This window comes from Cavia porcellus, unplaced genomic scaffold (genome assembly GCF_034190915.1).
Source record: "Cavia porcellus strain 051 isolate PalLab524CR breed Dunkin Hartley unplaced genomic scaffold, mCavPor4.1 scaffold_12, whole genome shotgun sequence".
NCBI classification, from domain to species: Eukaryota; Metazoa; Chordata; class Mammalia; order Rodentia; family Caviidae; genus Cavia; species Cavia porcellus.
Window position 1 is genome coordinate 48,786,738 of NW_026947495.1, and position 24,448 is coordinate 48,811,185.

The following is a 24,448-nucleotide window of genomic DNA, read 5'->3' on the forward strand; positions in this document are numbered from 1 at the left end:
CTAAAATAAAGAGGTTAAATTTTCCTCATATAACTTCATTTTCCCCCAAATATTTGCATATAATATATTTGGGTCTGGGAGATAAGACTTATTTTTCCCTAAGGTCATTAACTATTTTACCTTCTTTACACAATCCTTTACACAATCAACAATACGATGAGATGATCAAAGGTTATGTGTCCCAGCATCCAGAGGCTCCTGCACAGCCTTTGTGCAGGTCTCTCCTGACTTTCCCAGGACCCTGACCTCTCCCTGGTCTCTTCCCAGCAATGGTTCACATTCTCCCACTTAGAGACTTCTCTGATTCAAGCTCTTTGCTGGTTCCTTTGCTGTGTTTCAAAGGACAGTTACCTAGAAATACATTTTCCCAACTATTCAAAATATCTAATCCCCCTACTATTTGAGATCAAACTTCATTTCAACCCAGAAACTTAATTTTCAATTTCAATTCAAGAGATTTACTAATGTGTTGTAATACCTGTGCTTCTGTAGGTATGTATGTGTATAGTCACAGGTGTGAAACATTTCCTTTTCTTCACTACTGAGGATAGAACTGAAGGCAGTACAGAAGCCAGGCAAGCGTGGTACCACTGGGCCACACTTTTAGCCCTAAGGACAGTATTTCCTGAATTATATAATTTTTTTCTGAATTTAGCCTGCCAGCCAGACAAGAACAAGAACAATTAGTAATCACATTAATCATTACCTTCAAATAGATTTTTAAAACTGGAAAGGAAAATATGCACTTGATCATAACTGGTAAATCAAGTCAAATTGAAACTTTATACATTTCTTTTACTGCAAATACCAGGTATATAGTTTTAAGACAATTAGTTTAAAAGTTAATGTGTATAAAAAATGTTAAAATTTTCATCTTCCATCAAGTTTCTTGGTGTATCTGGTTGTTAAGAAAAACAGTGTCTTAGCTATATCCCCCCTACAAATACTATTTGATGAGGGCTCTTAGTCTGTAAAGCCTTAGATTTATATCTAAATCCATTCATGCCACTTCACAGGAGGTACACAGCAGCAATGGCACTGCAAACAAGGCTTTCTTCTCTAATCCTTTGACTATTTTCTTTCTACAATGGCTTCCCCTGTTGGGCTGCCATTAAGAGTTGCAAAGATCTTAAGAGTCTTAATGACTTGGTACACCATGAATCCTTTTCATTGAAATACAAATAGAGATGTGGGACTTAGATTGTGAGAAGCAGAGCAGTAATCTGATTTAACTCCTAGGCATGCAATACACAATTTGGGTGGGCAATGAACTTCTTGCTGAGAAAGGTCAATTTCTGCAATAGAAGCTACAGCTTTCAAGAAGAAAGCTTTAGAGTCATTTTCTAATATAAATGGTTGGCTTCCTTCCTTCCCTTTAAACTGTGGTTACAATTTTGGTGTTAGAATATGTTCAAAGTGCAGCATTGGCAAATGAGCTCCTTATTTATGGAGCACTTATTAGGCAGACAACACAGTCTGCTTAATATGTTATGTTGGCTGTTGGGATAAGAGTACAAATAAAATACAAGTGCTTGACTGAAGAGCTTACGGAGATTTGTTGCTTTTTTCCCTATGCTTTTTTATTTTCCAAATTTAATGTGCATTAATTTTGTGATTTCCAAAAAAGTGAAACATTGCACAGTTGGTGGATAAGAAATTTTGTGAAAACTATACATGTAAGAATATCTATCACTGTGCACTAAACTAAAATTGAAATGGATTACAAATCTAAATATTAAAACAGTAACACTAAATCTGCCAGAAAAGAGACAGATCTCTTGAAGGCATAAGTGTAGGCAAAGATATCATGAACAAAACCCTGATGGTATAGGAAATAATACAAAGAACAACTGGGATCTCATCCTATTAAAAAGCTTTTGCATAGCAAAAGAAATCACCAACGGAGTGCAAAGAACCCACAGAGTGGGAAAAAATTTTAGCCAATTGTCCCTCAGACAAAGGACTTGTAACTAGAGCTATAAAGAATTGAAAAGAAAAATCAGATCCCCCCCTCCAAGTTTAAAGACGAATTCCAAAAATGGGCATCTGAGATGAATATACACTTCTCAGAGGAAGAAATACAAATGGCAAATAAATATATAAAAAAATGTTCAACATCACTGGTCATTTGAGTGATGCAAATTAAAACAACGCTGAGATTTCATCTTACTCCAGAAAGAATGGTTATCAATAAGAAATTAATCAATAACAAATCCTGGAAGGTCTGTGGAGTAAAGGGAATCCTTTTCTACTGTTGGTGGGAATACAGATTGGTACAATTGATCCCACTACTGTGGAAATCAGTATGGTACTTCCTCAAAAAACTAGAATTAGAAGTTCCATTTCACCCAGCTCTCCCTACTGTGGCTATCTTCCTGCAAGAATTAACCACTATACCACCGTGATATATGTGCAACTATGTAATAGTTAAATCTTGGAAATGACCCAAATGCCCATTAACTGAGGAATGGATAAAAAGATGTGAGTACTACTCAGTCATATTGAAGGATAAACGAGACATTTTTAGATACATAGATGCTCCTTGAGACCATACCCTTAAGTGAAATAAATGGGACACCTGTGTGAAGATCACATTGCTCCCTGGTGTGAGAAACTGAAAAAGGACCAAAATGTACAATAGAGAGACATTTTTCAAAAGGTATGAGGAATAGGGAGGACAAAGGGTGAAAGGGGAAAGGAAGAAAAGAAAAAGGGAAAAAATGATTAAACAAAAATGATAAAATGAAAACAAAGCTTTGTAAACAAGGAGGGAAAGACAGCCTGGGCTACAAAGTGAGCCTGAACTGCATAGCAAGATCCTGTCTCAAACACTCGCACGTGCTCACACATGCGCGCGCGCACAAACACACACACACACACACACACACACACACACACACACACCCCAAACCAGAGGAAGAGTGGAACAGTGGTTGATGGGAGGGAAAGAATTTGGGAAAAAAAAGAGGAATCCAAATACATCATATACAGGTAGAACTTCCTTATGATGAGTATGATCTTTATTTATATCTAAATTGTACCAGGAAACTTAAAATAAAAGAAGAAGAATGGAAGAAAATGGAAAGGAATTACTAAATGCTAACTATGATTTTTAACTGAGAATTAGAGTTTGAGGTGATTTTTATTTTTGTCATTTTCCACTTTTATATTTTCTAAATTTTATAATCAACTTTTGAATGAGAGATGGTAAATTGGTGTGATCAAAAATAAACAATCAAGAAGAGTTCTTTACTTTTCACATTAGTTTTGTTTCCTACTTTAATGCAGTCTGCATATGGAACTTCATAATGGTCATTTCTATCATCTCTGCTATCCAATATTTCTATTAATCAATTCTCACAAATATATCCAACTTTATTATTTAATACTTATCTGTAGTTTCTCATTCCAATCAGTTACGAATATCTTGCTTGGAATCTCAGTTTGTTATGTCAGTATTTTAAGTGGAAATCTTTTAGCTAGACAGTGTGATACTGTGTGTGTCAAGGTTGCCATCTCGGGGCCATCAGGCTGTTTCGATCAACATGTACACTTCAGGGAGAATGGGCAGTGTTTTAAAAAGGTCATGTGTCAAATGTGGTGACCACAAGGACTCCTGTGATCCGCTGCTACCCCAGATGCTGCACTAATTAGCCAGATGCTGAATGTCAGAAATGGGTTTTTATCAATGAAATCAGAAGCTTCCTAATGAGCATTATGTTAGAAATGGGCTCTCATTACTGAAATGTAAATTATTTAAGATATGACGATTAGCTAAAATATTTAGAGACACTCTTACTTTTCATGGAAGAGTTTTAGTTTCTTGTGAGTCCGGCAGCCTGTACCTTTAGAAGCGGCACCTACAGCCTTGATCCCTAACGTGTCCAGTCACTGGCTCAGGAATTGTGATGGCCTGATGCCAGTCATAATGGAAATGGATTTCTGCTGCTGGTATGTTGCCTTGTCTGCCTCAAATGAAACTGCTGGGAAGCCTAAAAGGACAGAATGGTGGGTGTTGTCAAGTCTACAAAACAGGTCACATGAAATGTTCTGTGCCTGCTTCAGTGAATGTGGCAAATTTCTGCATACATGGAAAGACTTGGTCTGAATTTTGTATTCTTTATAATCTACTCAGGCAGAATAGTATACGCCTCTTGAGAAGAACCCATGAACCAATATATCCAAATTGGTTTAGGTCAGTATACAATGAAAATTTGTATATTAATTTCTAATGCAATAATATGAAGTCTGGACTACCACAAATCCTACAACAGATGTTTAATTCATGAATATTTATGGAACCCAGACATTATATTTCATGTCAGGTTCCCAGGGCACTACGCTTTATGAAGGAAAATACAGTAGTTATTCCGATAAAGCAAACCTGGAGAATGTGAAAATTTTCATAATCTTATCTCCCAAAGGTAACAACCATTACCTTTTTAAATGCATTTTGTAGTTTTTCAGTCCAGTTTTTAATGTAAATACTGTATTTTATGTGTATAATCTGCCTTTCTCTCCATGTAATGTGTTATAAATATTTATACATTATAGTGTTGCTTTTATCTTAATGAACAGGAGATACATTTTTTAAAAAGACCAATTGTGAGGGTAATAGGGATTCTTAACTTTCTGACTTTCATTTGATTGCATTTAATAATGCCTCATTATTAATTGTGATATGGCTATTGATTTGAGCTATTCTATTTTTAATTTACTAAGAATTTATATATGTAATTATATTCATTAAATATATTAAAACAGTTATATATTATCTCAGAAATGAATAATGAATTCTCTCATATGTAATTTCAGCACCTACTGGGATTATCACCTGATATTGGTGATTACTAACCCTTCCTATCTGAATTAAAATCAGATAAGCATAGAGCATAAGCAAGTGAAGTGAGTCAGGAAGTAGGCAGGATTAAGTGTGCTGCTCCCAGGATTTGGAAGGCTGAGGCAGGAGCATCATCTTGAGTTGGAGGCCAGTAAGGACTACACAGTAGGTTCGGGACAGCCTGAATTGAACTTCCCGAGACCCTGTCTTGGGGAAAAAAATAAGAAGTAGGTGGGATCATGGCAAACTGAAGACTGATGCCCCACATGGGTTGCGTAGCAGCTACTCAGCACTGAGTTATATGAAAATGTTGCCTGTTTGTTAATTTTTAAAGAAATAAATTATTTTAACAAAATGTCTCAATTTTGTAATACTTTATGTTCTCTTCCTCCAGGAAAAGAGCATTATACTCTTTAAACTGGAAAGGTAGTAACGTGACCAGATTTGTTTCAAGTGTTTTTCAGAAACATAGAGTTGGATTTTATTATTAAACACATCTGTAGACTTGAATTTAATGAGAGCTGATAATGTTTCATTGGGACTTTTACTCATCTGCTTTATGCAGGGTTTCATCCTTTGTTATTTTATCTTCCTAATTATCTATATTTCCCTCCTGCCACACTCATTACATATTCAAAAGATAGACATAATCTTAAATTTTACTACAGTACCTTAAAGTTTTAAAAATTTATGTAATCTATGTTTTAAAAATATGACTTTCAGTAAAATAAGGAATTTATTATACTTTAATTTTTTAACATTTTATCTTTCTATAATCCAGTTTTTATTTATAAGGAGTTTAAAACTTGTTTTTATTAAATTTTCCTCATATTATGCTTCTCTTTCAAAATTTGTGATACTTTCATTCTATTTTTATAGTTATATATCAGGATTATTGACAAGATTTTTATAGTCTTGTTTCTAATTCTTTTGTAATGGACTTATTCACATATTCTGTATTTTTAAAATTCATCTCTCACCTGAAAAAGCCTTTGAAAATTTTTCCAAGAAGGATATATAGGTGATTTACATCAATTAATGTCTTCACAAATAAAGTTAATGGTAACTAAAATAAATATAAGCATTTTCTATGTTAAAACTCTTTAGATGCCAATCTTTTAAGTATCTTTAAAATTTAAAGTCTTAAAAAGACTGGATTTTGTGTTTTGATAAGTTGCTATATATTTTATTTCTTTTGAAGTTTCTGTTGGATTCAAAATGACTGGAAAAATACTCAGTTGGATACTTTCAGGTGATAGTTGCTTTTTGGTATTTTATGCTGGCATATCCTGAATCAATCTTTCTCCCCCCCCACCTTGTCTCTCTCTATCTCTGTCTCCAAACCCTCCCCCCCCCCCCCCGGGTATTTCCAGCTAAGGGAAGTAAGGAAAGAGAAAAATAATTTTGTAGACTTGAAGCCCTGTTACCCATTATGGTCCCCAAAGCTTCAGAGGAAATTTTCTCCCATGATAGTATTCTCTGGCCTATATTGTTCTTAAGGACACCAAAAAAGTGAGATAGGAAGCCTGCTTCTACCCTAACAAGTATTTTTGATCACTTTCTGCCTTTAGTATTCTTATTGCCCTTCCTCGATGTACCAGGTCAGCTGTATTAGCTTTCTGCTAGGTGGCCCTGCATAGACCTACAGGCCTCACTCCTCTCTCAGCATGTATATGGATAAAGGTGAGTACTTATATACATGCATATAAATGTGTATAGGAAATAGGTCATTTATATCAATGAATCTCTTCACAAATACGGTTAACTGGGGATTAAACTGTTTGCTTTTTAAGATCCAACTATTTTACTGTGAAGTAAGGGCATTCTCATTTCATATTCAGATCTTGTTTTGTAGCTAAGATGTATGATTCATTTCTCCATGACCATATCTTGTTCTCAGTACCTTAGCTACGTTCTGTTTTCTGTGGCTGCTTTTTCCATCTTACCTTTCAAAATGTTACAGGCAACTGAGTTAGCTAGAAATATTATAGGCAGTCAGTCGGGACTGGGCCTTTGAAGCTGCCTTATAACCCTAGGGGTGACAGACACCTCCTGCCTCCTGCACGGGCCAAACTTTAAGACAAAAGACAGGGAGCTAGGGATTTAGCTCAGCGGCATAAGCCCCGGCCTTGCAAGTGTGTGGTCGTGAGTTCATCCCCAGTACCAATTAAAAAAAAAAGACGAAAGATCAAAGAAATGCACCCACATCCTAAAGATAAACATCAGGGATTGATATTCTAAATAGGTCTCTATCACCTTGAGGAAGCCAGAAGGAGCCACTCACCCAATCCCTGGGCAAAAGCACTGTTCTGTGTGCTTGCTTCCCCATCTGTCTCTGATTTAATCCATTTTACCTGAGCAATTGTCTTATTGGTTAACTATAATCCTGTCTCACCTCATGCCCACCATGCAAATTCCCGTGTTTTCCCCAACTTGGACCTGCCTCATCTTGGGGTTTTGCTCTTTAAAAGTCCCTAGAAAAGATAGAGTCTTTGACAACTCACTTGGGACCCCTTCTGCCTCCCTCTCAGACAAAAGCTTTCTTTCTCCCAATAAATATAGTCTGGTCTTAACTTCTGCTGTTCCTAAAATTCATTCTTTGGCTGGGGATTTAGCTCAGCAGCATAAGTGCCTGCCTGGCAAGTATAAGAGTGTGAGTTTGATTCCCGGTACTGGAGAAAACAACAAAAAAAATCCTAAAACTCATTCTTTGATTTTAGATAACATGAACTTGTATTGGACATCTAGAATGTTGGGAGTTTCTTTTTCCAATATCAAAAAGACTACCCTCATTTCAAGAATCAGCCTCGTTTCAAGAATCATGACTTTTTCTGGATTAGATCTGCCAGAAACATTTCCTCTTTACTTCAAATTCTCTTTACTTCAGATTCTCAAGGTTCATTTTACTTGTACTCTAAACTTTTGCTATACTTTTCTTATCCTTGCTGCTGGACTTTGCTGCACAAATGGCAGGGACTAGGTCTCATCATCTTTGAATCTCTCATAACAAGATAAAACAAGAGCTATCAGCAGGAGCTACCAGGAGCTTGTTTTGTTTTATTTTGTTGAGATGCTGGAAATTGAATCAGGACCTTACACTGAGCTATACTCGTAGCCCTTTTTATATTTTTTATTTTGAGGCAGCTAAATTGCTAAATTGATCAGGTTGAAATCTAACTTGAAATCTTTTTACTTCAGCCTCCCAGAGTTCTGTGATTACAAAACAAAGTAAGTTCCTGATAGCCCTTGCATGTAAGAGTTCATGTTGCAAAATTACAGAACACTAAATTGCTTTTTAGAGAACAAAATGTGTCAATTTGAAGACCCAGAAGATACAAAGTTTACCTTAGAAGCTCTCATTCTAGAACTGTTACCTGAACTGTTCCTTTAATAAGTGAAGAAATTCCTTTATTTCATTCATATGACCGAAGCTGGGAAGGTGTGCTCCAAGAGCTTGGCAGAATCTTTCAGCTTCTTCCCAGTTCCTCTTCCTTATAATTCTTTCTACATGAAATACCTTAACAAAACAGAAATTAGATTTTTTCTGCAAAATCATAAAGCATAGTCTAAGGTCAATGATAGTCAGTTGTGTGAGCCCTTAGGGTTTTGCATTGGCATAATGAAGGCAAAGGTAAATGCACATATACATTTAGACACAGATATATACTGCTTAAAGTGTCACTGAAGGCCTACATAGGTGTCCCACAGTTGTCAGATGGATGGGCTTCTGTTACAATTGATACCTTGTTCAACTTGAGAAGTTTAGAATCTTAGCTAAGTAACTCAGCAGTTCTATAAACTAGATAACATGGCCTAGGGCAGCTGTTTATGCTCCAGGATGTTGCAGTGGTTGATTTATTGTGTTGACTTGAGAAGTTTAGAAGTTTAAGTAAATCAGCTGAGGGCCAGGGTCCTTATTTTGTAAACATCCTGAGCCTGTGTAAGAGGAAGACAAAGAGATGATGTTAATGCTACACGTGCCCTAGTGTGGGTAGCCTAATAAGGGAGGAAAGAGGCTGGTTTGATCTCATCAAGAAAAGAGAAGACAATACAAGACAGACATGACAAGCTCTTCATAGCTACTGCTCCTTCAGCAGAGACTTACAGTGAACAGAAACAGATCCAAAATCACAGTCTGGCACCAGCTGAGGTGATCTGCAGCTGGATGCAGAGTTGACCATTCAAACTCAATTAGTCAAACCCTAGCTGACCTGGAGATCTGTGAACTCGAGGCTTATCATCATCGTTCCTGAGATTTGGGGTGGTATCTAATGGTTTGTATGTGAGAGTAACTGATTGATGCTAACTCCAAATTACATTTCTTTGTATGATATGAAGCAATGACATTCTTAATTTGGCAACATACACTAGAGGGACATAAGAATCATAAGCATGGGGTCGGCATGGCATGCAGCTCGCTCAGATTACCAGAAGGAAAGAATATGAGAAGAAGCCATTTCTGGCTCTGATTCTATTCCTGTAGGTGGAACGCATGCAGGGTGTGGTGCTGAGCTGCCTGACATAACAAGTATATGATGTTCTGCCAAGGACTCTGCTCCCAAACATTTGTTAGGTTATATAGGTCTATGGGAGGAGCATACTTTTTTTTTTTTTTTTTTTTTGGTCTTTTTCCTTTTTATTGGTACCGGGGATCGAACTCACAACTGCCTGCTTGCAAGGCAGGCGCTTATGCCACTGAGCTAAATCCCCAGCCCCTAGGAGTATACTTTGTATAAGCACATCAACCAGGATGGCACAAAGAGACCTCCACTGAAAGACTGAACTCTCTGATACTTTACCTTATAACAAGAAAAACTGGAAGGGAAAGTATGCCAGCCTTCAGGACAAGGGCCATCGGGCTTGGGGGCCGCTTCTTCAGGTTCCAGGGGTTTACTTATTTTCTTGCAGATTGAAAGTGCTCTGAAGTTTTTACAGTCTTTCACTTCCCACTTGCCAAGAGACTTTCCAGGAGACATAGCCACACACCCACCTGGAGATGCTAGGGTTGAGTTGGAAAATTTCATTAGAAATTAAAATTTTAAACCGAAGTTTGAACGTTTTCTAATGTTAACTTCTTCTCTTTACTTGAAGCAAGGTGGGAAAGAGATTAGGAAAAACAATGGAAGAAAGAGAGAAAATAAATCTGTTGTTCAGAATAATGATGATGATGGGTATTACAGAAAAGTGTTTACTACGTGTCAGGTACTTTCTAAGGGATTAAGTTAACCCCTCAAACAGTCTATAGGGTGTCTTCTGTGGACGTAACTGAGGTACAGTGCAGACCAAGTGATTTCTCCAAGTCACACTATTAGTAAGCAGCTGACCCAAGATTTGAATCCAAGTAGTCTGCTTCAAAGACAGTACCCAAAATCACTCTGCTGTTCAGGATAGAGGTACAGATTAATTTAACAACAGTTTTTAAGCAATCTGTTAAACTTCAAAATAAAACCCTCCTAGATTCAGGTTCAAAGGAAGAGCTGGTACAACAAAGGTTGAGAGAAGTACGTGGGAACATATATTAACTTACTGTTTCTTTTATGGTAGTCATAATTTTATTTGCTCACCACAGCATGAAATGTTAAGTTGGTATTAGTTTGTATTATGGGATCCCTTAAATTAAGATTAAATGATTTGTCCATACTCGCAGTTAGTGAGAGGTAGAGTTAAGATTTGAACCCAGATTTGTCAGGCAAAAACTCCTATTTCTATGTATCACATTGCCTAAAGGGGCAGAATACAGGAAGACACACACACTGGAAAGTAATGAGGACAATTTCTGTCCCACTAAATAGAGAAGCTGTATGGTCTGGCATCTTGTATTTACATATGGGCAGCATGAGGAACAAAGAAATGAGAAAAACAGTGCCATGCCATCCGCATAGGTGTGCCTTTCCCCCATTCTATCCTCCTTTCCATGGCTTGCTCAGGATACATCAAGGTTACTGAAGCTTGGAGTTATAATGGCAAAGAGAGCTCAGTGGCAGTCTTTCTGACTACAAACTGAAGGAATATTCTTGACAGCTACTTCCTGAGCACCTCTCCAAACAAGCGGCTTATCCACCAAGAATGAGACATTTACTCTAAAATGACTGAGTAAATCTAAAATACAGATCTAAGAAAACATAGATGTAAAGAATTTATGTTTATCTGTTGGAATAGTTCTAATTTATGTGAGATTAGCATCAGTAGTCTCTATCTTCTATAACTAAAAAGGTGATCTTGTGATTATTAATATCATTTATGTGGATGAACATAAGCACATGCACAAATTTGGTCAGCATTGTCTACTTCAAATACTAGATTCAATTATAAGATTAAAGTTCCAATTTCCATGTTATAAAAAATGGTCTGCATGATCACATTAGACTAACATAAGGAAATGTAAATAATCTGAAAGGAGAAAAGCAGAATGTTGTAAAACTTCTATTTTATTTAAAGCCAATGTCCTCTAAAAATCATTGGCTTGGGAATTAGGAGATTTGAATTTTACTAATTCAATAACCAGATGCACTCTATCAGATAAATACCTTCCTAAACCTCTATTTTCTCAACTCCAAAATCACAAATGGTTTCTGAGATCCTTTCAGGGTCAAATATATGGCAAACTGTGAATAATACTTCCTGGAACTTGGAAAAAGATAAACTTTCAGAATAAACATTACCTATAATATATTGCCTTCTTTTTTAATTTAAAAAACAAAACAGAAAAAGAATAGAAATGATACAGAATTTCAAAAAATTAGGAAATTAATACTAGTTAATATATTGCATATTGTTATCTTAGAAGTAGTTGGTCAGGTTACAAGATCTAGGCATAAAAAAATCATCAAATAATCAAACAATGACAGCACAAACTTCTTTTTGATGTACCAACAGAGATTAGTAGTATAGTTATCTATGTTGTATACATATGCATGCATACATTTATATATGTACACCTGCATACATATAATCCTCTCCTTTCTTCCTTTCCTCTCTTCCTCTATCCCAGTTGTTTTTTTCTTTTTGAGTACCCTCTTACCCTTTCATTATTACAGTATCTTTTGGGCCTTTTAAACTCTTATTGAGAATAACGGGGGAAAAGATTACATTTTGGTGAATGAAGAAGCAGAGAGATGAAATTGTAGAGCACTTCACAAGAAGCTTCTAGAGTCTCAAGACTACATAAAAAAAGACTTAAAAGCTCACTCTAGTGATTCTAGTTTTGGAATGTTAGATGGTGGTTTTGGAGAACTATGTTACCCAATTTATTTCACTGGCTTATTCCAAAGGATTTAAAAAGGACGACAAAGTCAGCACTTCTATTTATGGTTTCATAGGTTCCAATCCTGAAGATCATTGATTCCCTCACACTTCAAAAGTAAGTGAAGAATATATCTGGGAGGGATACTGTTTTTCACTCGGGGCTGTTGTAGTGCTTTAAAGGCTCAGACACTCACCTGGCTCAAGCCAATTCCAATTGGAAAAGGTTACAGCTTGCTTTACTCCCCCCATTGTTGCCCAACTATATTCTCCATGGGAATCTACATCTCTCAGGCCAGTCCAGAAGTATTTTTGAAGAGATTTATCATACTTTTTCATCATATCATTGAGGTATTCTTGTTCAAATCTATGAAAGAAGAATCAAATTGGCAAATGTCTTACAATCAGGAAATAGTTAAAAGATGCTCTTTTTTCTTAGGGAGATTCATAGTTAAGCCAGGCATGGTGAAATTATTTCTATAATTTCAACATCTGGGGAGCTGAAGCAGGGTCACAAAATTCTAAGCCCTGCCTGCTCAATTTAGTGGCTTACCAGGACCCTGTCTATAAAATTAAAAAGGGCTGGGGATGTAGCTCCTCCTTGTGAAGATGCTGGATTCAATATCCAGCACTGTGAAAACAAAACAAAACAAAATACCCCTCAGAGTTAAAAGTTTATTACTACACATTACTACACCTGCTAGTGATAGTCAGATTGCAGTTCGTTCCAAAAGGGACCTCATCCTTGTAAATCTTGTAACAGGTTTCTCCATGTCTTTTCCAGCCCTAAACCAGAGGAGAAATATTATCACACTTGATGATGTCTCCCTCCGACAAGGAAATTTCTGTTACAATAATAATATCTTACAAGTTGTGAGAACCTAGGAGAGAGTCAGTGTGTCCCACATGTTATAAGGATGGGTTGTAGTTTCATAGATAACCTCATAACTATGAGCCTGTGTCAGACAGAAGTGGGCATAATTCACTTTAGCCTGAGTGCCTAGCTCACCACAAATTGTATAGCTATTGTTTGAGTCATTTTGAACAGGAATATTATCAGTGGAGGAGGTAAAGCTATCAGCATTGATCATAATAATAATTTACATTTTTACAGAAATTCACAGATAGGTAAGTCTTTTCACTGTTTGTAAAAATAGCAATACATTATGGTTTCCTGACTTCTGATCTGCTTTAATGTAAATGAACAGAGCTAGTGAATTCTTCTATTTTCTAATTCTGAATTGTTTATATTTCAATAACTAAAGTACTTCTAGCCAAGAAGATGTAATTCTGCTTATGAAAACTTATAAAGTGATTTTACTTACCTCACCTAGAGGACACATCTTATCCAACTTTGAATCATTCATTTTTTCTCCCTTTTTCTTACATACATATTTAAGCTTCTCTTCACATGACTGGACTTTCCACTGACCTAGCTTTTAAAAGAGAGAAAAATATTTTCTCACAAAGGATATGATTTGTCATATGTTTAGAATTGAACTCACAAAAATTATAAAGGAGTGAGGAGAGAAAATTATGGCTGACAGCCTCTTATTTTAGGATAAAGCCACCATCTGCATGAATTTCATTTTCTCATAAACATATCAATAAAACCACCAAAGGACACATAGTCTAGAGAGTGAAGAGGTGCTGAACCCTTGACATACTGTGTTCTAGTCTTTCCTATGACATGGCCAAACATGGTTAAACCCTGGGGTATGTCAACCAACTTTCCCGTCTCAGCTTCCTCACGTGCTTAAGGATGATGGTGGTGACAAGGCTACCTTCAAGAACTGTAGAATCAGAGGGCCTTTTTGTTTTTTTGTTTTAACTATGTCAGGATAGACTTCAAAGTTGTCTCTTTCAAATTAAAATTAACTTTATTTCACTAAATCTATTGGAAGACAAATTGGGTAGAAACCTTGAAGACATAGGGGTAGGTAGAGAATTCATGAACAGGACTCAAACCACATGGGAAACACTTCCCAGAATCAATAACTGGGACCACTTCTTATTAAAAAGTTTCTGCATGTCAAAAGAAATCTCCAGCATAGTGAAAAGAAAACCCACAAACTGGGAAAAGATTTTAGTGAACTCTCTCTCAGACAAGGGACTCTTGTCTAAAACATATAAAGAATTAAAAAAACTCAGACCCCCAAAATTCAAAGATCCAATCCAAAAATGGGCATTTGAGATAAATATGCACTTCTCAGATGAAGAAATACAAAAGGCAAATAAATACATGAAAAAATGTTCTTCATCATTGGTCATTAGAGAAATGCAAATTAAACCACACTGAGATACCATCTCACTCCTGAAAGAATGGCCATCAAGAAAACCAACAACAACAAATGCTGGAGAGGCTGTGGGGAAAAAGGAACTCTCCTACACTGTTGGTGGGAGTGTAGACTGGTGCAACCTTTGTGGAGGTCAGTCTGGAGATTTCTCAAAAAGCTGGGATTGGAAGTCCCATTTATTCCAGCTATTCCACTTCTAGGCATACTCCCAGAAGAACTGAAAGCATCATACCACAGTGATGTATGCGCACCTATGTTTATAGCAGCATAATTTGTAATCACCAGATCTTGGAAACAACCCAAGTGTCCATCAACTGAGGAATGGATAAAAAAGTTGTGGTATTTCTATACAATGGAGTATTACTCAGCTATAAAGAAGGATCACATTGAGATATTTATCAATAAATGGGTGCAGCTTGAGACCATAATCATAAGTGAAATAAATCAATCTCGCATGTGTGAATACTGAATAGTTTCCCTAATGTAAGTAATGATTCAAATATATAAAAGTATGTGGTAATCATGATTCCCCATTATGTGGCCTTGAAGCCTTATAAAGTTTTCACTTATTAAGTGGAAAGGCTTTATTCTGGGCTTCTTGATATGGAAATATTTGAAGCTATGGTATACGAAGTTATATTCAAATATTTCAAGGAAAAAGGCAGACACTATGGTAACTACTATTAAGTCGGGTTATTTGGTGGTGAAGCACTAGGCTGCTGAACAGTCATGCTTTGACCTGTATTGTTATGTTGTTATGTCCTCTTTTATCTCAATCTCTCCCTTATTCATTAAAAAATTATTTAGTTATTTTTTATGTTTTTTTAATTAAAGGGAAAAATTTAAAAAATTAGTAGGATATATTATAGTAACTTTTTTTTATTTACTATTAACTTGTTTTGAAGTCCTGTAATACTCCCACTATCTTGTTTTGACTGATTAGACTCTGTTCCATTCTGTATGATAGTATCAAGTTTGAGGGTATAGGCAACTACTTTGAAGGCTAAAAGATTCACTAAGATACCCATTCTAGTTTGACTATTATCTCCTTTGGAAGTCCTGAGATGTTTACAATGTTTAAGTTTTATTGGTCTTGTTCTCTACTGTTTTGTTCAACTTTATAATACCTAATGAGATAGACAATTCTTTTTAAGGAAACAAGAGACATTAGGGTAACCATTGTTGATAACCTTGTACTCTTGTTTTTACATCATGTACTATGTCTATCATTGGTTTTGACTGACAGCTTTGTTCTGCCATATTTGACTTTATTCTCTTCCAAAAAAAAGTAATAAGAACTCAGGAGTAATAAAACCCAAAATGTGTAAATTTTGTTGTAAAAAAGAGAGGGAAAAAAAGTGCTCTAAAGGATACAACTGCGTGTTTAGGGGTGTTAAATAGCTGACCATATTAATGTTTTTGGTTGGATCATTGAACACAACTGTTTGCAGTCTCTCTGTTTGAATGTTCACTTTGTATGCTTTGATACTGTGACTTGAGCAACTATCTCTAAGATGATAATGTGTAATCTATTAACTGGTGATTTTGTTAGTTTTTTTTTTTTTTTTTTTTTTGTAGTTCTGTATTACTTGTACCCTTATACCACTTTGTTTTGTTTTTTCTTTTTCCTTTTAAATAAAATTAAAAAAAATTAACTTTGTTTCATTGGTGCAGCCACTTTTCTGTCTACAACAGTGTTTTAATAGATGAACTATAGTGCCATTCAGTTCTGAACACTGGGATCTATCTGGGTGATGCCTTTAATTCACTACTGCCCATGGCACTTCATTTCTATTTTTTATATTATTCTAAAGTATTCTTTTATGTCTTTTATAAAACTTGTTAGTGCATATTTGTACATGCATATAATATACTTGGATCATTCACTCCTCCCCCGCCTCAGTGATAATTTCTCTTCCCTCTTTGATCCTCTTCCTTTTCTCTAATTTTCTTTTACTTCCATGTGTTTTTCACTCTTCCTCTGATCCCGGCTTTCTCTCATGAGAAGAAACATGCTATTTGACTTTGATCTGGCTTAATTCACATAACATGATGATCTCCAGTTCTAGCTATCTTCCTGCAAATAATATGATTTTGGTTTTTTTTATGATCAAATAACATTCTATTGTGTATATCTTCTACATTTTCTGCATCATTCATCAATTGATGGGCACCAAAGCTGTTTTCCTAGGTTAGCTATTATGAACTGAGCCTCCATAAACATGTGTTATGTTGACTTTAATTTTGGGGGGAGTATAGATGGTTAAAATGGCAGTTCCATTGTTAATTTTTTTTTTTTTTTTTGAGGAACTTCTATGTTGATTGACTGTTACTTCAGTTACTTTCTCATTGCTGGGACAAAATGTCCAACACTCACATGTTAAAGAAAGAGGTTTACTTCAGCTCACAGTTTGTGGGGTTTCAGGGCATAGTTGGCCAGCTCCAAAGTAGGGCAACATGGCAGAGAAAAGAGATCATGGCACTGCAGCAGGAAGCAGCATCTTTCCTTCTGCTTCCCCCTTTCTATTCTGTCTGGGTTAGAAGCGTATTGATTGGTGTCAACCACACCTGGGATGGGTTTCCCCTCTTTGGTAACTCTGTCATCCACACCCAGAACTACGCTAAACAGAGCAGCAAACCAATCCAGTATCACACAGTCAGATCTAGTCACTCCCCCAAACCCACCTATGAGTGCATGAGGCTTTGGGGGGACATCTAGATAAAAACCATAGCAGCTGTACTAACTTACATTCTACCAACACTGTAGAATAGCTCCTTTCCCCTCACATCCTGGTCAGCACTTTTTTCTTTTGTATTCCTGATGATGGGCATTCTGACTGAGGTGAGACAGAATCTCAATGTAGTTTTGACTGTGATTTTCCTGATGGCTAAAAATGTTGAACATTTTTTAATATACTTATCAGCTGTGTGTATTTTTTCTTTTGAGAAATGCATTTACTTCGTTTACTTGCCCATTTGTGATTTGTATCTTGGTGTTTTTTTAGTTTTTCATATATCCTGGATATGAATCCTCTACAGGAAGAGTCACTAGCAAGAATTCTCTCACATTCTGTGGGGTGTCTCTTCATTATGTTGATTATTTATTATGCAGAAGTTTTAAAATTAGATGCAGCTCATTTTGCTGATTCTTTCTGTTATATTTTTGTGCAACTGGAGTCCTATTCAGGAAGTCTTTGCCTGTGCCTATGACTCTGATTGTTTTCCCTATGTTTTCTTTTAGGAATTTCACAGTTTAGATCTTATATATAGGTTTTTGATCCATTTTGAATTGATTTTTGTATAGGCTGAGAAATAAGGATATAGTTTAAATCTCCTACATATGGTAAATGGCCTTTTAAATAGATTGACACTTTTCTAGATAAATCATTATTACTGAAACATTTCTACATTTACATACCATTTATTGCTTCTACTTTAGTCTCTCTAGATGTTGAGGTGACACAGCCACCCTCTTAATCAATTAGAAAAAAAATGTCCCTAGGAAAGTGATAACAACAAAAATATAGAGGTGCAGATATCCTTTTTGCTCAAGCTACAACCTATTTTGAGTTATTAAATGGAACATGTTCAATACATGTTTATGAAACCTTTGGGGGAAAGATATTTTTCTAAATCAATTTAGTTCTAGTTTTTAAATTAAAATACTTAAACATTTTCATTTAAAATTATGATGGTTAATTTTGACGATCAGATGGATTTTCTTTGTGGATTCCAGGGAGATTAGTAAAGCACAAGTCCAGGTATATTGGGGTAGATCATAGGCATAGTGACCTTGGGGACTATATATGGCCCCTGGCCCCTTCTGCTCTGATGCTCTTCCCCTATCCTCTGATGCCATGAGTTGAGAAGTTTTTCTCCACCAATCCTGAATGGCATGATGTTTCTGCCTTAGAGCTAGCCAAGTAAGGACTGAAATTTCTGAAACTATGAGCCAAAACAAAATATTTTCTTTTTTAATTTGGTTATATCAGGCACTTTGTCTTTGCAATAAAAAGTAACTAATACAAAAGTTAAAGTATTAAATAAATATCTTTTAACTCAATTCTCAGAGAAGGATTAATATAAAACTTGTATATGAAAATATGGGATTTTTCAGGTTTACTTGTGGCTACCTGCCAAATATTAGACTGATGGCGGAAATGTCAATGGTGACTCTGATCTGAGAGGAAACAAGTTATTAGATTAAGTTTGCACAAGAATGTGACTCTATCTCTGTTTCAGACAAAGCAAACTGTCTCAGACAGGAAATGAATTATTTAGTCAGGAATTGCTTTTATTTACCCATTTTTCAGTAGCAATAAAAAAATCTACAGGGCTGTTACTTTTTTCCTTTCTCAGCTTACACATACTTTAACCAAAATAGCTTAATATTATCAATGAGGATAACACTAAAACTATAAATAAACCACGTGAGGTTTCATACCTTTCCTAAATAGGAAACACAGTTGGGTGTCTTATTGTAGGGAACTTTCGGCTCATTCTCATCCCAGTATGTCAGAGTGACTTCAGTGCCATCTGACCACTGAAACAAAGTTGGTATATTTATGTTCCTGAGGCCTGTCCATGTTTCTTCTTGGGCATCTAAAAGAAAAATGTGTTATTTTGTTTGGTTTTACTCAACTACATTTTTCAATATGTACATAGTTATAGAGTTTCACCTTAGACATGAGTTTTGAGAATTTATGGCATTCTGAATTGGTCTGTTATAGTGCTGAGGAGACAGGCTGGACAATGAAAGCTTTCCCTATTACTGATACTGATAGAGAAGATATGGGGTTCAGAGCTGCTGACCTCTGTGTAGATAAACTCTGCTATATCAAGATTAAAATACAACCATAGATTTTCAAATTAGAATAAAAATATTGTTCTCTCCTTCCTGCAAAAACTCCACTGCCCTCGCAGAAAAATTAGTGCATCTCTGCAAAAAAAAAAATAGATTATCTATTATTACCTGTTATTAGAGAATCTTAGGAAGAGGGCATGACACCAGAGGGCATGACATAGCTTTGTTTACTGGTCTTTAATTCTCAAATAATTACAAGGTGAAATAGTCATCACTTACATTTTTGAAGAAACTTAAAATGAATTTAGTGTATAAGAAAAAGAGATCTATTCAATCAACAGTTGTACAGTCAAATCAGTAGCCTTTAGGCATATGTGACTATTTAAACCCAAATGTCAAGTAATTAAAATTAAATAAAAGCAATAATTCAAAAACATTGCAGTTCAGTTTATCATTTCCCAAGCTATATTTCAAGTGCGCAAAAATCACATGTGGTTGGTGGCTACTGGATTGGACAGGGCAGAAAATAGACCAGTACCATTATCACAGAAAATCCCATTGGATAGTGCAGTAGGATCAAATTGGAAGCTTTCATTTCACTAAAAGTCTGGAAAATAGGCATATTTTAAAATATCTTAAGCCTCTCAAACAGGATGTTGTAAAAAACTTACCCCCATTATGGAGTTTTGTGACAACCACCTCCACATCTGCTAACGAATGAATGCTGATGAGGTCACCACTGAACGCTTTGCATTTTATTTGTGCCTCATCCCAGGAACCACTTTCATTTACTAGTAGATAGCAAAATCCATTATTTGGCAGCCAGCCTGCATCACAGCGGGTATCTGAATATGTCCAAACGTCTGGGGGAAAAGCAGCAATTTATATTCCAGTAAAGATATTGCTATTTTGAATCAAAAATACGGCAAATTTTTCTTTTTTGAATCATATATCTTCTGCAAAACTAGGCAACATAAAGTCACATATTAGAGTGACATAAATGTATGTTGTCCCTTATGTATACATGGCACTGTAAGAATTCCTGCAAGGATTCAGATAATGACGTAGCCTTACTGTAACACAGACATGCTACATGGCTGGGCATGGACCGCTTAAGGGGCACAGGCACAATAAAGGGTGGGATTGCCCTTAGTTGTAATAGACAGAAGAAAGGCATAGGGTAAGCTAGTTGCTGACAAATCTTTTCCAGGGTCTGAGATTTGTTAGGCTCCCCTCTAATCTCTGCCTTTGTGAGGAGCCATCTCTTCTTGCATGATTAGGTCACCAAGGCGATGTGCATTAATTCTCAGTATTGAGCAAAGGACAGGCAGAGATTTTAGGAACAGAATAAGACATCTGTACACTTCACACCCAAGAGATGACAGCAATGGAGAAAAAGGTTAAAGGGCATCTTTGGACTTCTTTCTTTTCCCCGTCCTGCTGGACTCTTTGTCCTCATGAAACTACTAGTTCTTTGTTTTGACTATGATAAAACTCACAAATGAAGTTTTAATCTTTCTAGATTAAAGAAAAAAGATTCGAGCATAAAAACATGCAAAATACTTTTTCCCTTGTTAAAAAACTGGAAAATAGTTTGGTTATTCAGACTTCACTGATTCAGAACCACTTTGAACAATTGTTTTTAAGAAAATAGCACCGTAAAAACTTGGACAGCTTATTTTTTTACTTAAGGGTAATGTTCAGGTTCATCTAGCCTTTCACACTTACAAGATAGCTAACTTTTAGATTCTGAATAGCATTTATTATTACTATTATATTTTACAATTATGATAAAGGAGTGGAGGGGAAAATCATGCATAATTGAACTTAAAACAATCATTTTCACATTCTAGTCTTTGTCTCTATGCCTAGATATTTTTATGAGACTAAAATGATAAGTAACCATATCATTTTGTTCAGTTTTTTGTACTTTCCTGATGGCATAGTTATACTAAATGCATATTGTTCAATTATGTAGAAACAATTTCTTAATAATTGGTACTTTGAGGTATTTACTTAATCTTTTGTTGGTTGTTCTGTTTTATTTTCATTTCTGCTCATTTTTCTATTATGCTTTTTGTTGTATGGATTACATTTGGTTTGCATTAACTTTGAAGATGTGTTCATTTTCTACCGTTATCCTAAAACATTTCCTTATATCATTTATTTGATATGACATTTTTCCCTTAAAAAAAGTTGCTCTAAGCTCCTTTTTGGATGACAAGAAACTCAGTTGTTTTTCCTTTTCTCTCATAATTCCTTAAAGCAGGACTTTTAAAAATCACCTTTTCCTTTTCAGTTTTGAGTCTGAGTTTTTCTTATTCAGTAAAAATTTAGTCAAATATCATGCATACATCAGGCCCTGTGCTTGATAGTCTAAGAGTCTTCTTTATTCTTGCAAAACCCTCTTTAAGCTTCCCCTTCTCAAAAAGTTCTGCAGTTCCTGTATCTCTTTCATTCCCAAACTCAGAGAAAACCCTTCTTGTACAAATTTTGTCCTGAGCCACTGATTTTTTACCTGATTTTTCTGTGCAAGGACTAAGGTACCAGCACTGATGGACAGAGAAGGGCTGGGTATTATGGGACAAGAGGCCGGAATGCCTGGGAATACCCCTGTTGTCCACAGGTATGCAATATAGGCATAACACCTGTCCTTACAGCAGCAGCTCTCAGACTTGAGCATTCATCAGGAGCACCTGATGGCCTTCCTAAAAGGACTTTTGGGCTCCATCTCTATAGTTTTTGTCTTGGCAAATCCCAGTAGATCCTGAAAATGAGAATCTGCATTTCTAGTGGGCATAGGTGATGCTGATGTGCAAAGTGCTAATGTGCACTTTGAGAGCCACAATGGGCAATAGGAGAGACAGAGACAGGTAGAAAAGGGCAGGCCACCAGTGAGCAAGAACAGATTTCCTAGAACATATCTGCCATATTATGTGGATAAATATATTTTGAGTGAATATTTTTCAGTTGATAATACATAATGACAGGGTTAAAAGTGAAAAATCTTTGCGTTGGCAGTATCAGGTGAATGGACTGTGGAAATGGGTGTCTGAAATGAATTCACTGAACTTCACAAAACTGCTGTTAAGATCTCTCTGTACAGGGAAGGGAGGAAGATACCTGTTAATTCCGTTGTATTATTCAATGGTTTTTTGCAGATGTAGGGTAGTTTAGCTTCACAGAAAATCATCTGCCACAGTCCAGACTCGGCGTCCATTCTTGCACAGCTTGACCCACCTATTATAGGTGCACTTGGTATATCTTAAAAAGTAGGATTTTCAGAGTTTAAAAAGGTTAGGCTCGGGAAGAATAATTTGTACTCACAATTTTCTGCCTTTATGGAAACTCATAGTACACTTAATACTTTTAAAATTGAAATGTATAAGCCTCAATGGGTAATAGTATGCTTAAATATCTTTCTTCTAAACTACAAGACACAAGGGAAAACATTCTCATATATTATAGTTAATTTAGAATGGAAAAACAAAAACAAATCTCTGTTTCCAAGCAACTTTCCACCTGTGCCCAGTAGCTCTTAATCTGCTATTGTACAATAAATGTTTATAATATGATGAAGGTATTAATTTATGATTCTGTAATGCCTTTAAGCCCTCAAATAAGATTATATTAGGGCCTGGTACTGTACCTCGATGGTAAAGCATTTGCTTAGCAGGTGAAAGGCCCTTAGTTTGATTGCCAGTGCGCATGTGCGCTATGCACACACAGAGAGAGATTTGCTTTAAAATTCTACTTATTGAGATAATAGAGATTTATTTTCTAATAAGAAAATTTATTTAGCTAAATGATATTGGTATTTCATAGTAAATGACTTTTTTCTTGTATGTGCACAGAATATCTTTTTACTGAAATTAATGTGAATTTTATGGTTTTGCATTTGCCAGACTGTGTTTTTCAAAAAGTACTTGATCTTTCTTTGGGGGAAAACTTAATTTGGCTAAGTGTGGTTTATTTATTTCACTCACTGCTAAGTTTTCTTTGAAGTATTTATTTGAATAATAAAATAAATATATGCATTATTTTGTCAGTAACTGCATAACAGAGTGGGGAGACCTCAAGCTTTTGAAATTGAGAAATATTTCCACAGCAGAGTTTAACTGCACACAAAAAACAACACAGGTGAATCATGGTGTGCCAAGTTCCCACAGGACCCAGAGTGGCTCTTACCCATGTGGTGAACTCATCCTGGTCCTACCTAAAACTGAGGGGTGGTCATCAAGGCTAACGACAAATCTCAGCAGCCCACGGTGTGATCAACAGGTACTACAATTAAGAATGGCTTGAGACAATTTTGTTCTGAGAAGTAACCACAAAATTTGACAATGCTTGAAACTTTTATAAGCTTTCAGTGATTGGGAAGCCCTTGTTTTCTAAAGCTTTTGCTCTGAGGAAGGTGGTTGGGGCAGGAGATTACCTGGGTCCCAGTTGAGAAAGTTTAATGGCTTGTGGTCTGACCATTCCCAGCCTCTGGCAGAGTACAGCTGATTTAGTCCAATCCAGAAACTTTTAGGAATGTTTTCCTTTCCTGTAAAATTCACACAGTTTTAAAAATTGACACAATCACCTAAATTAACTAAAGAAGATTGACTTTCTACTAACAGCAAAAAACAAAACAAGAGAAGACAAATCAAATCCTAACTCCAAACCCTGAAGGTCTAGACTAGAAGCAGAAGTCCCTGAAGAACAAAGGCAAGAGATGGTGACAGACAAAATTTCAACTACTGAGAAACCTAATTAATCACATATGTTTGTTCAGTTCTGTTTTACCATTAGCTTGTCCAATTCCTTTTTTTTTTTTCTAGGTAAAAACAGAATCTTTAGATTACTGTTTTTCAGTAATCTAAGAGCCTATTTTTAAGTCTCTTGTACTAATTTGAAGACTTATCAAAAGCAGTTTCCATTTTATATCTGGAATTTGAGGATCTGATTATACACTAACAGTTTAAATTGATGAAGCACACATTATTTGCCAGGTACTAGGAATTAAAAAATTAAAGAGACAAAATCTCTGCCCCCGTAAAAATTTCAAACTAGTAGAAAGCAATTAATACAGAAGCCCCAAAATGGTAAAATATTTCTGGAACTGGGTCAAAACTATGTGTAAGAGCTGTTTCTTAGGCAATGGAATATATAGCAATAGTATGCAAAGGAACTCAGACTGGAGAAACAGGATGAGAGTTTCATATGTGTGTGAGTGTGTGTGTGTGTGTGTGTGTGTGTGTGTGTGTGTATGTGTGTGTGTGT

At 35.9% G+C, this 24,448-nt stretch overlaps 1 protein-coding gene across 1 annotated transcript in view; it reads right to left on the minus strand.

The window, feature by feature from the left end:
• Positions 1-24,448, minus strand: part of Ly75 (lymphocyte antigen 75) — a 96,576-nt gene that overhangs the window by 53,799 nt on the left and 18,329 nt on the right. Inside the window, exons 5-13 of the mRNA XM_003478570.5 lie at positions 23,619-23,729; positions 22,307-22,447; positions 19,855-20,046; positions 18,824-18,981; positions 13,408-13,518; positions 12,780-12,868; positions 12,280-12,449; positions 9,640-9,839; positions 8,215-8,357 (exon numbers count right to left, since the gene is read on the minus strand). Of these exons, the coding sequence (XP_003478618.2) occupies positions 8,215-8,357; positions 9,640-9,839; positions 12,280-12,449; positions 12,780-12,868; positions 13,408-13,518; positions 18,824-18,981; positions 19,855-20,046; positions 22,307-22,447; positions 23,619-23,729 (1,315 nt within the window). The remainder of the gene's footprint in view (positions 1-8,214; positions 8,358-9,639; positions 9,840-12,279; positions 12,450-12,779; positions 12,869-13,407; positions 13,519-18,823; positions 18,982-19,854; positions 20,047-22,306; positions 22,448-23,618; positions 23,730-24,448) is intronic.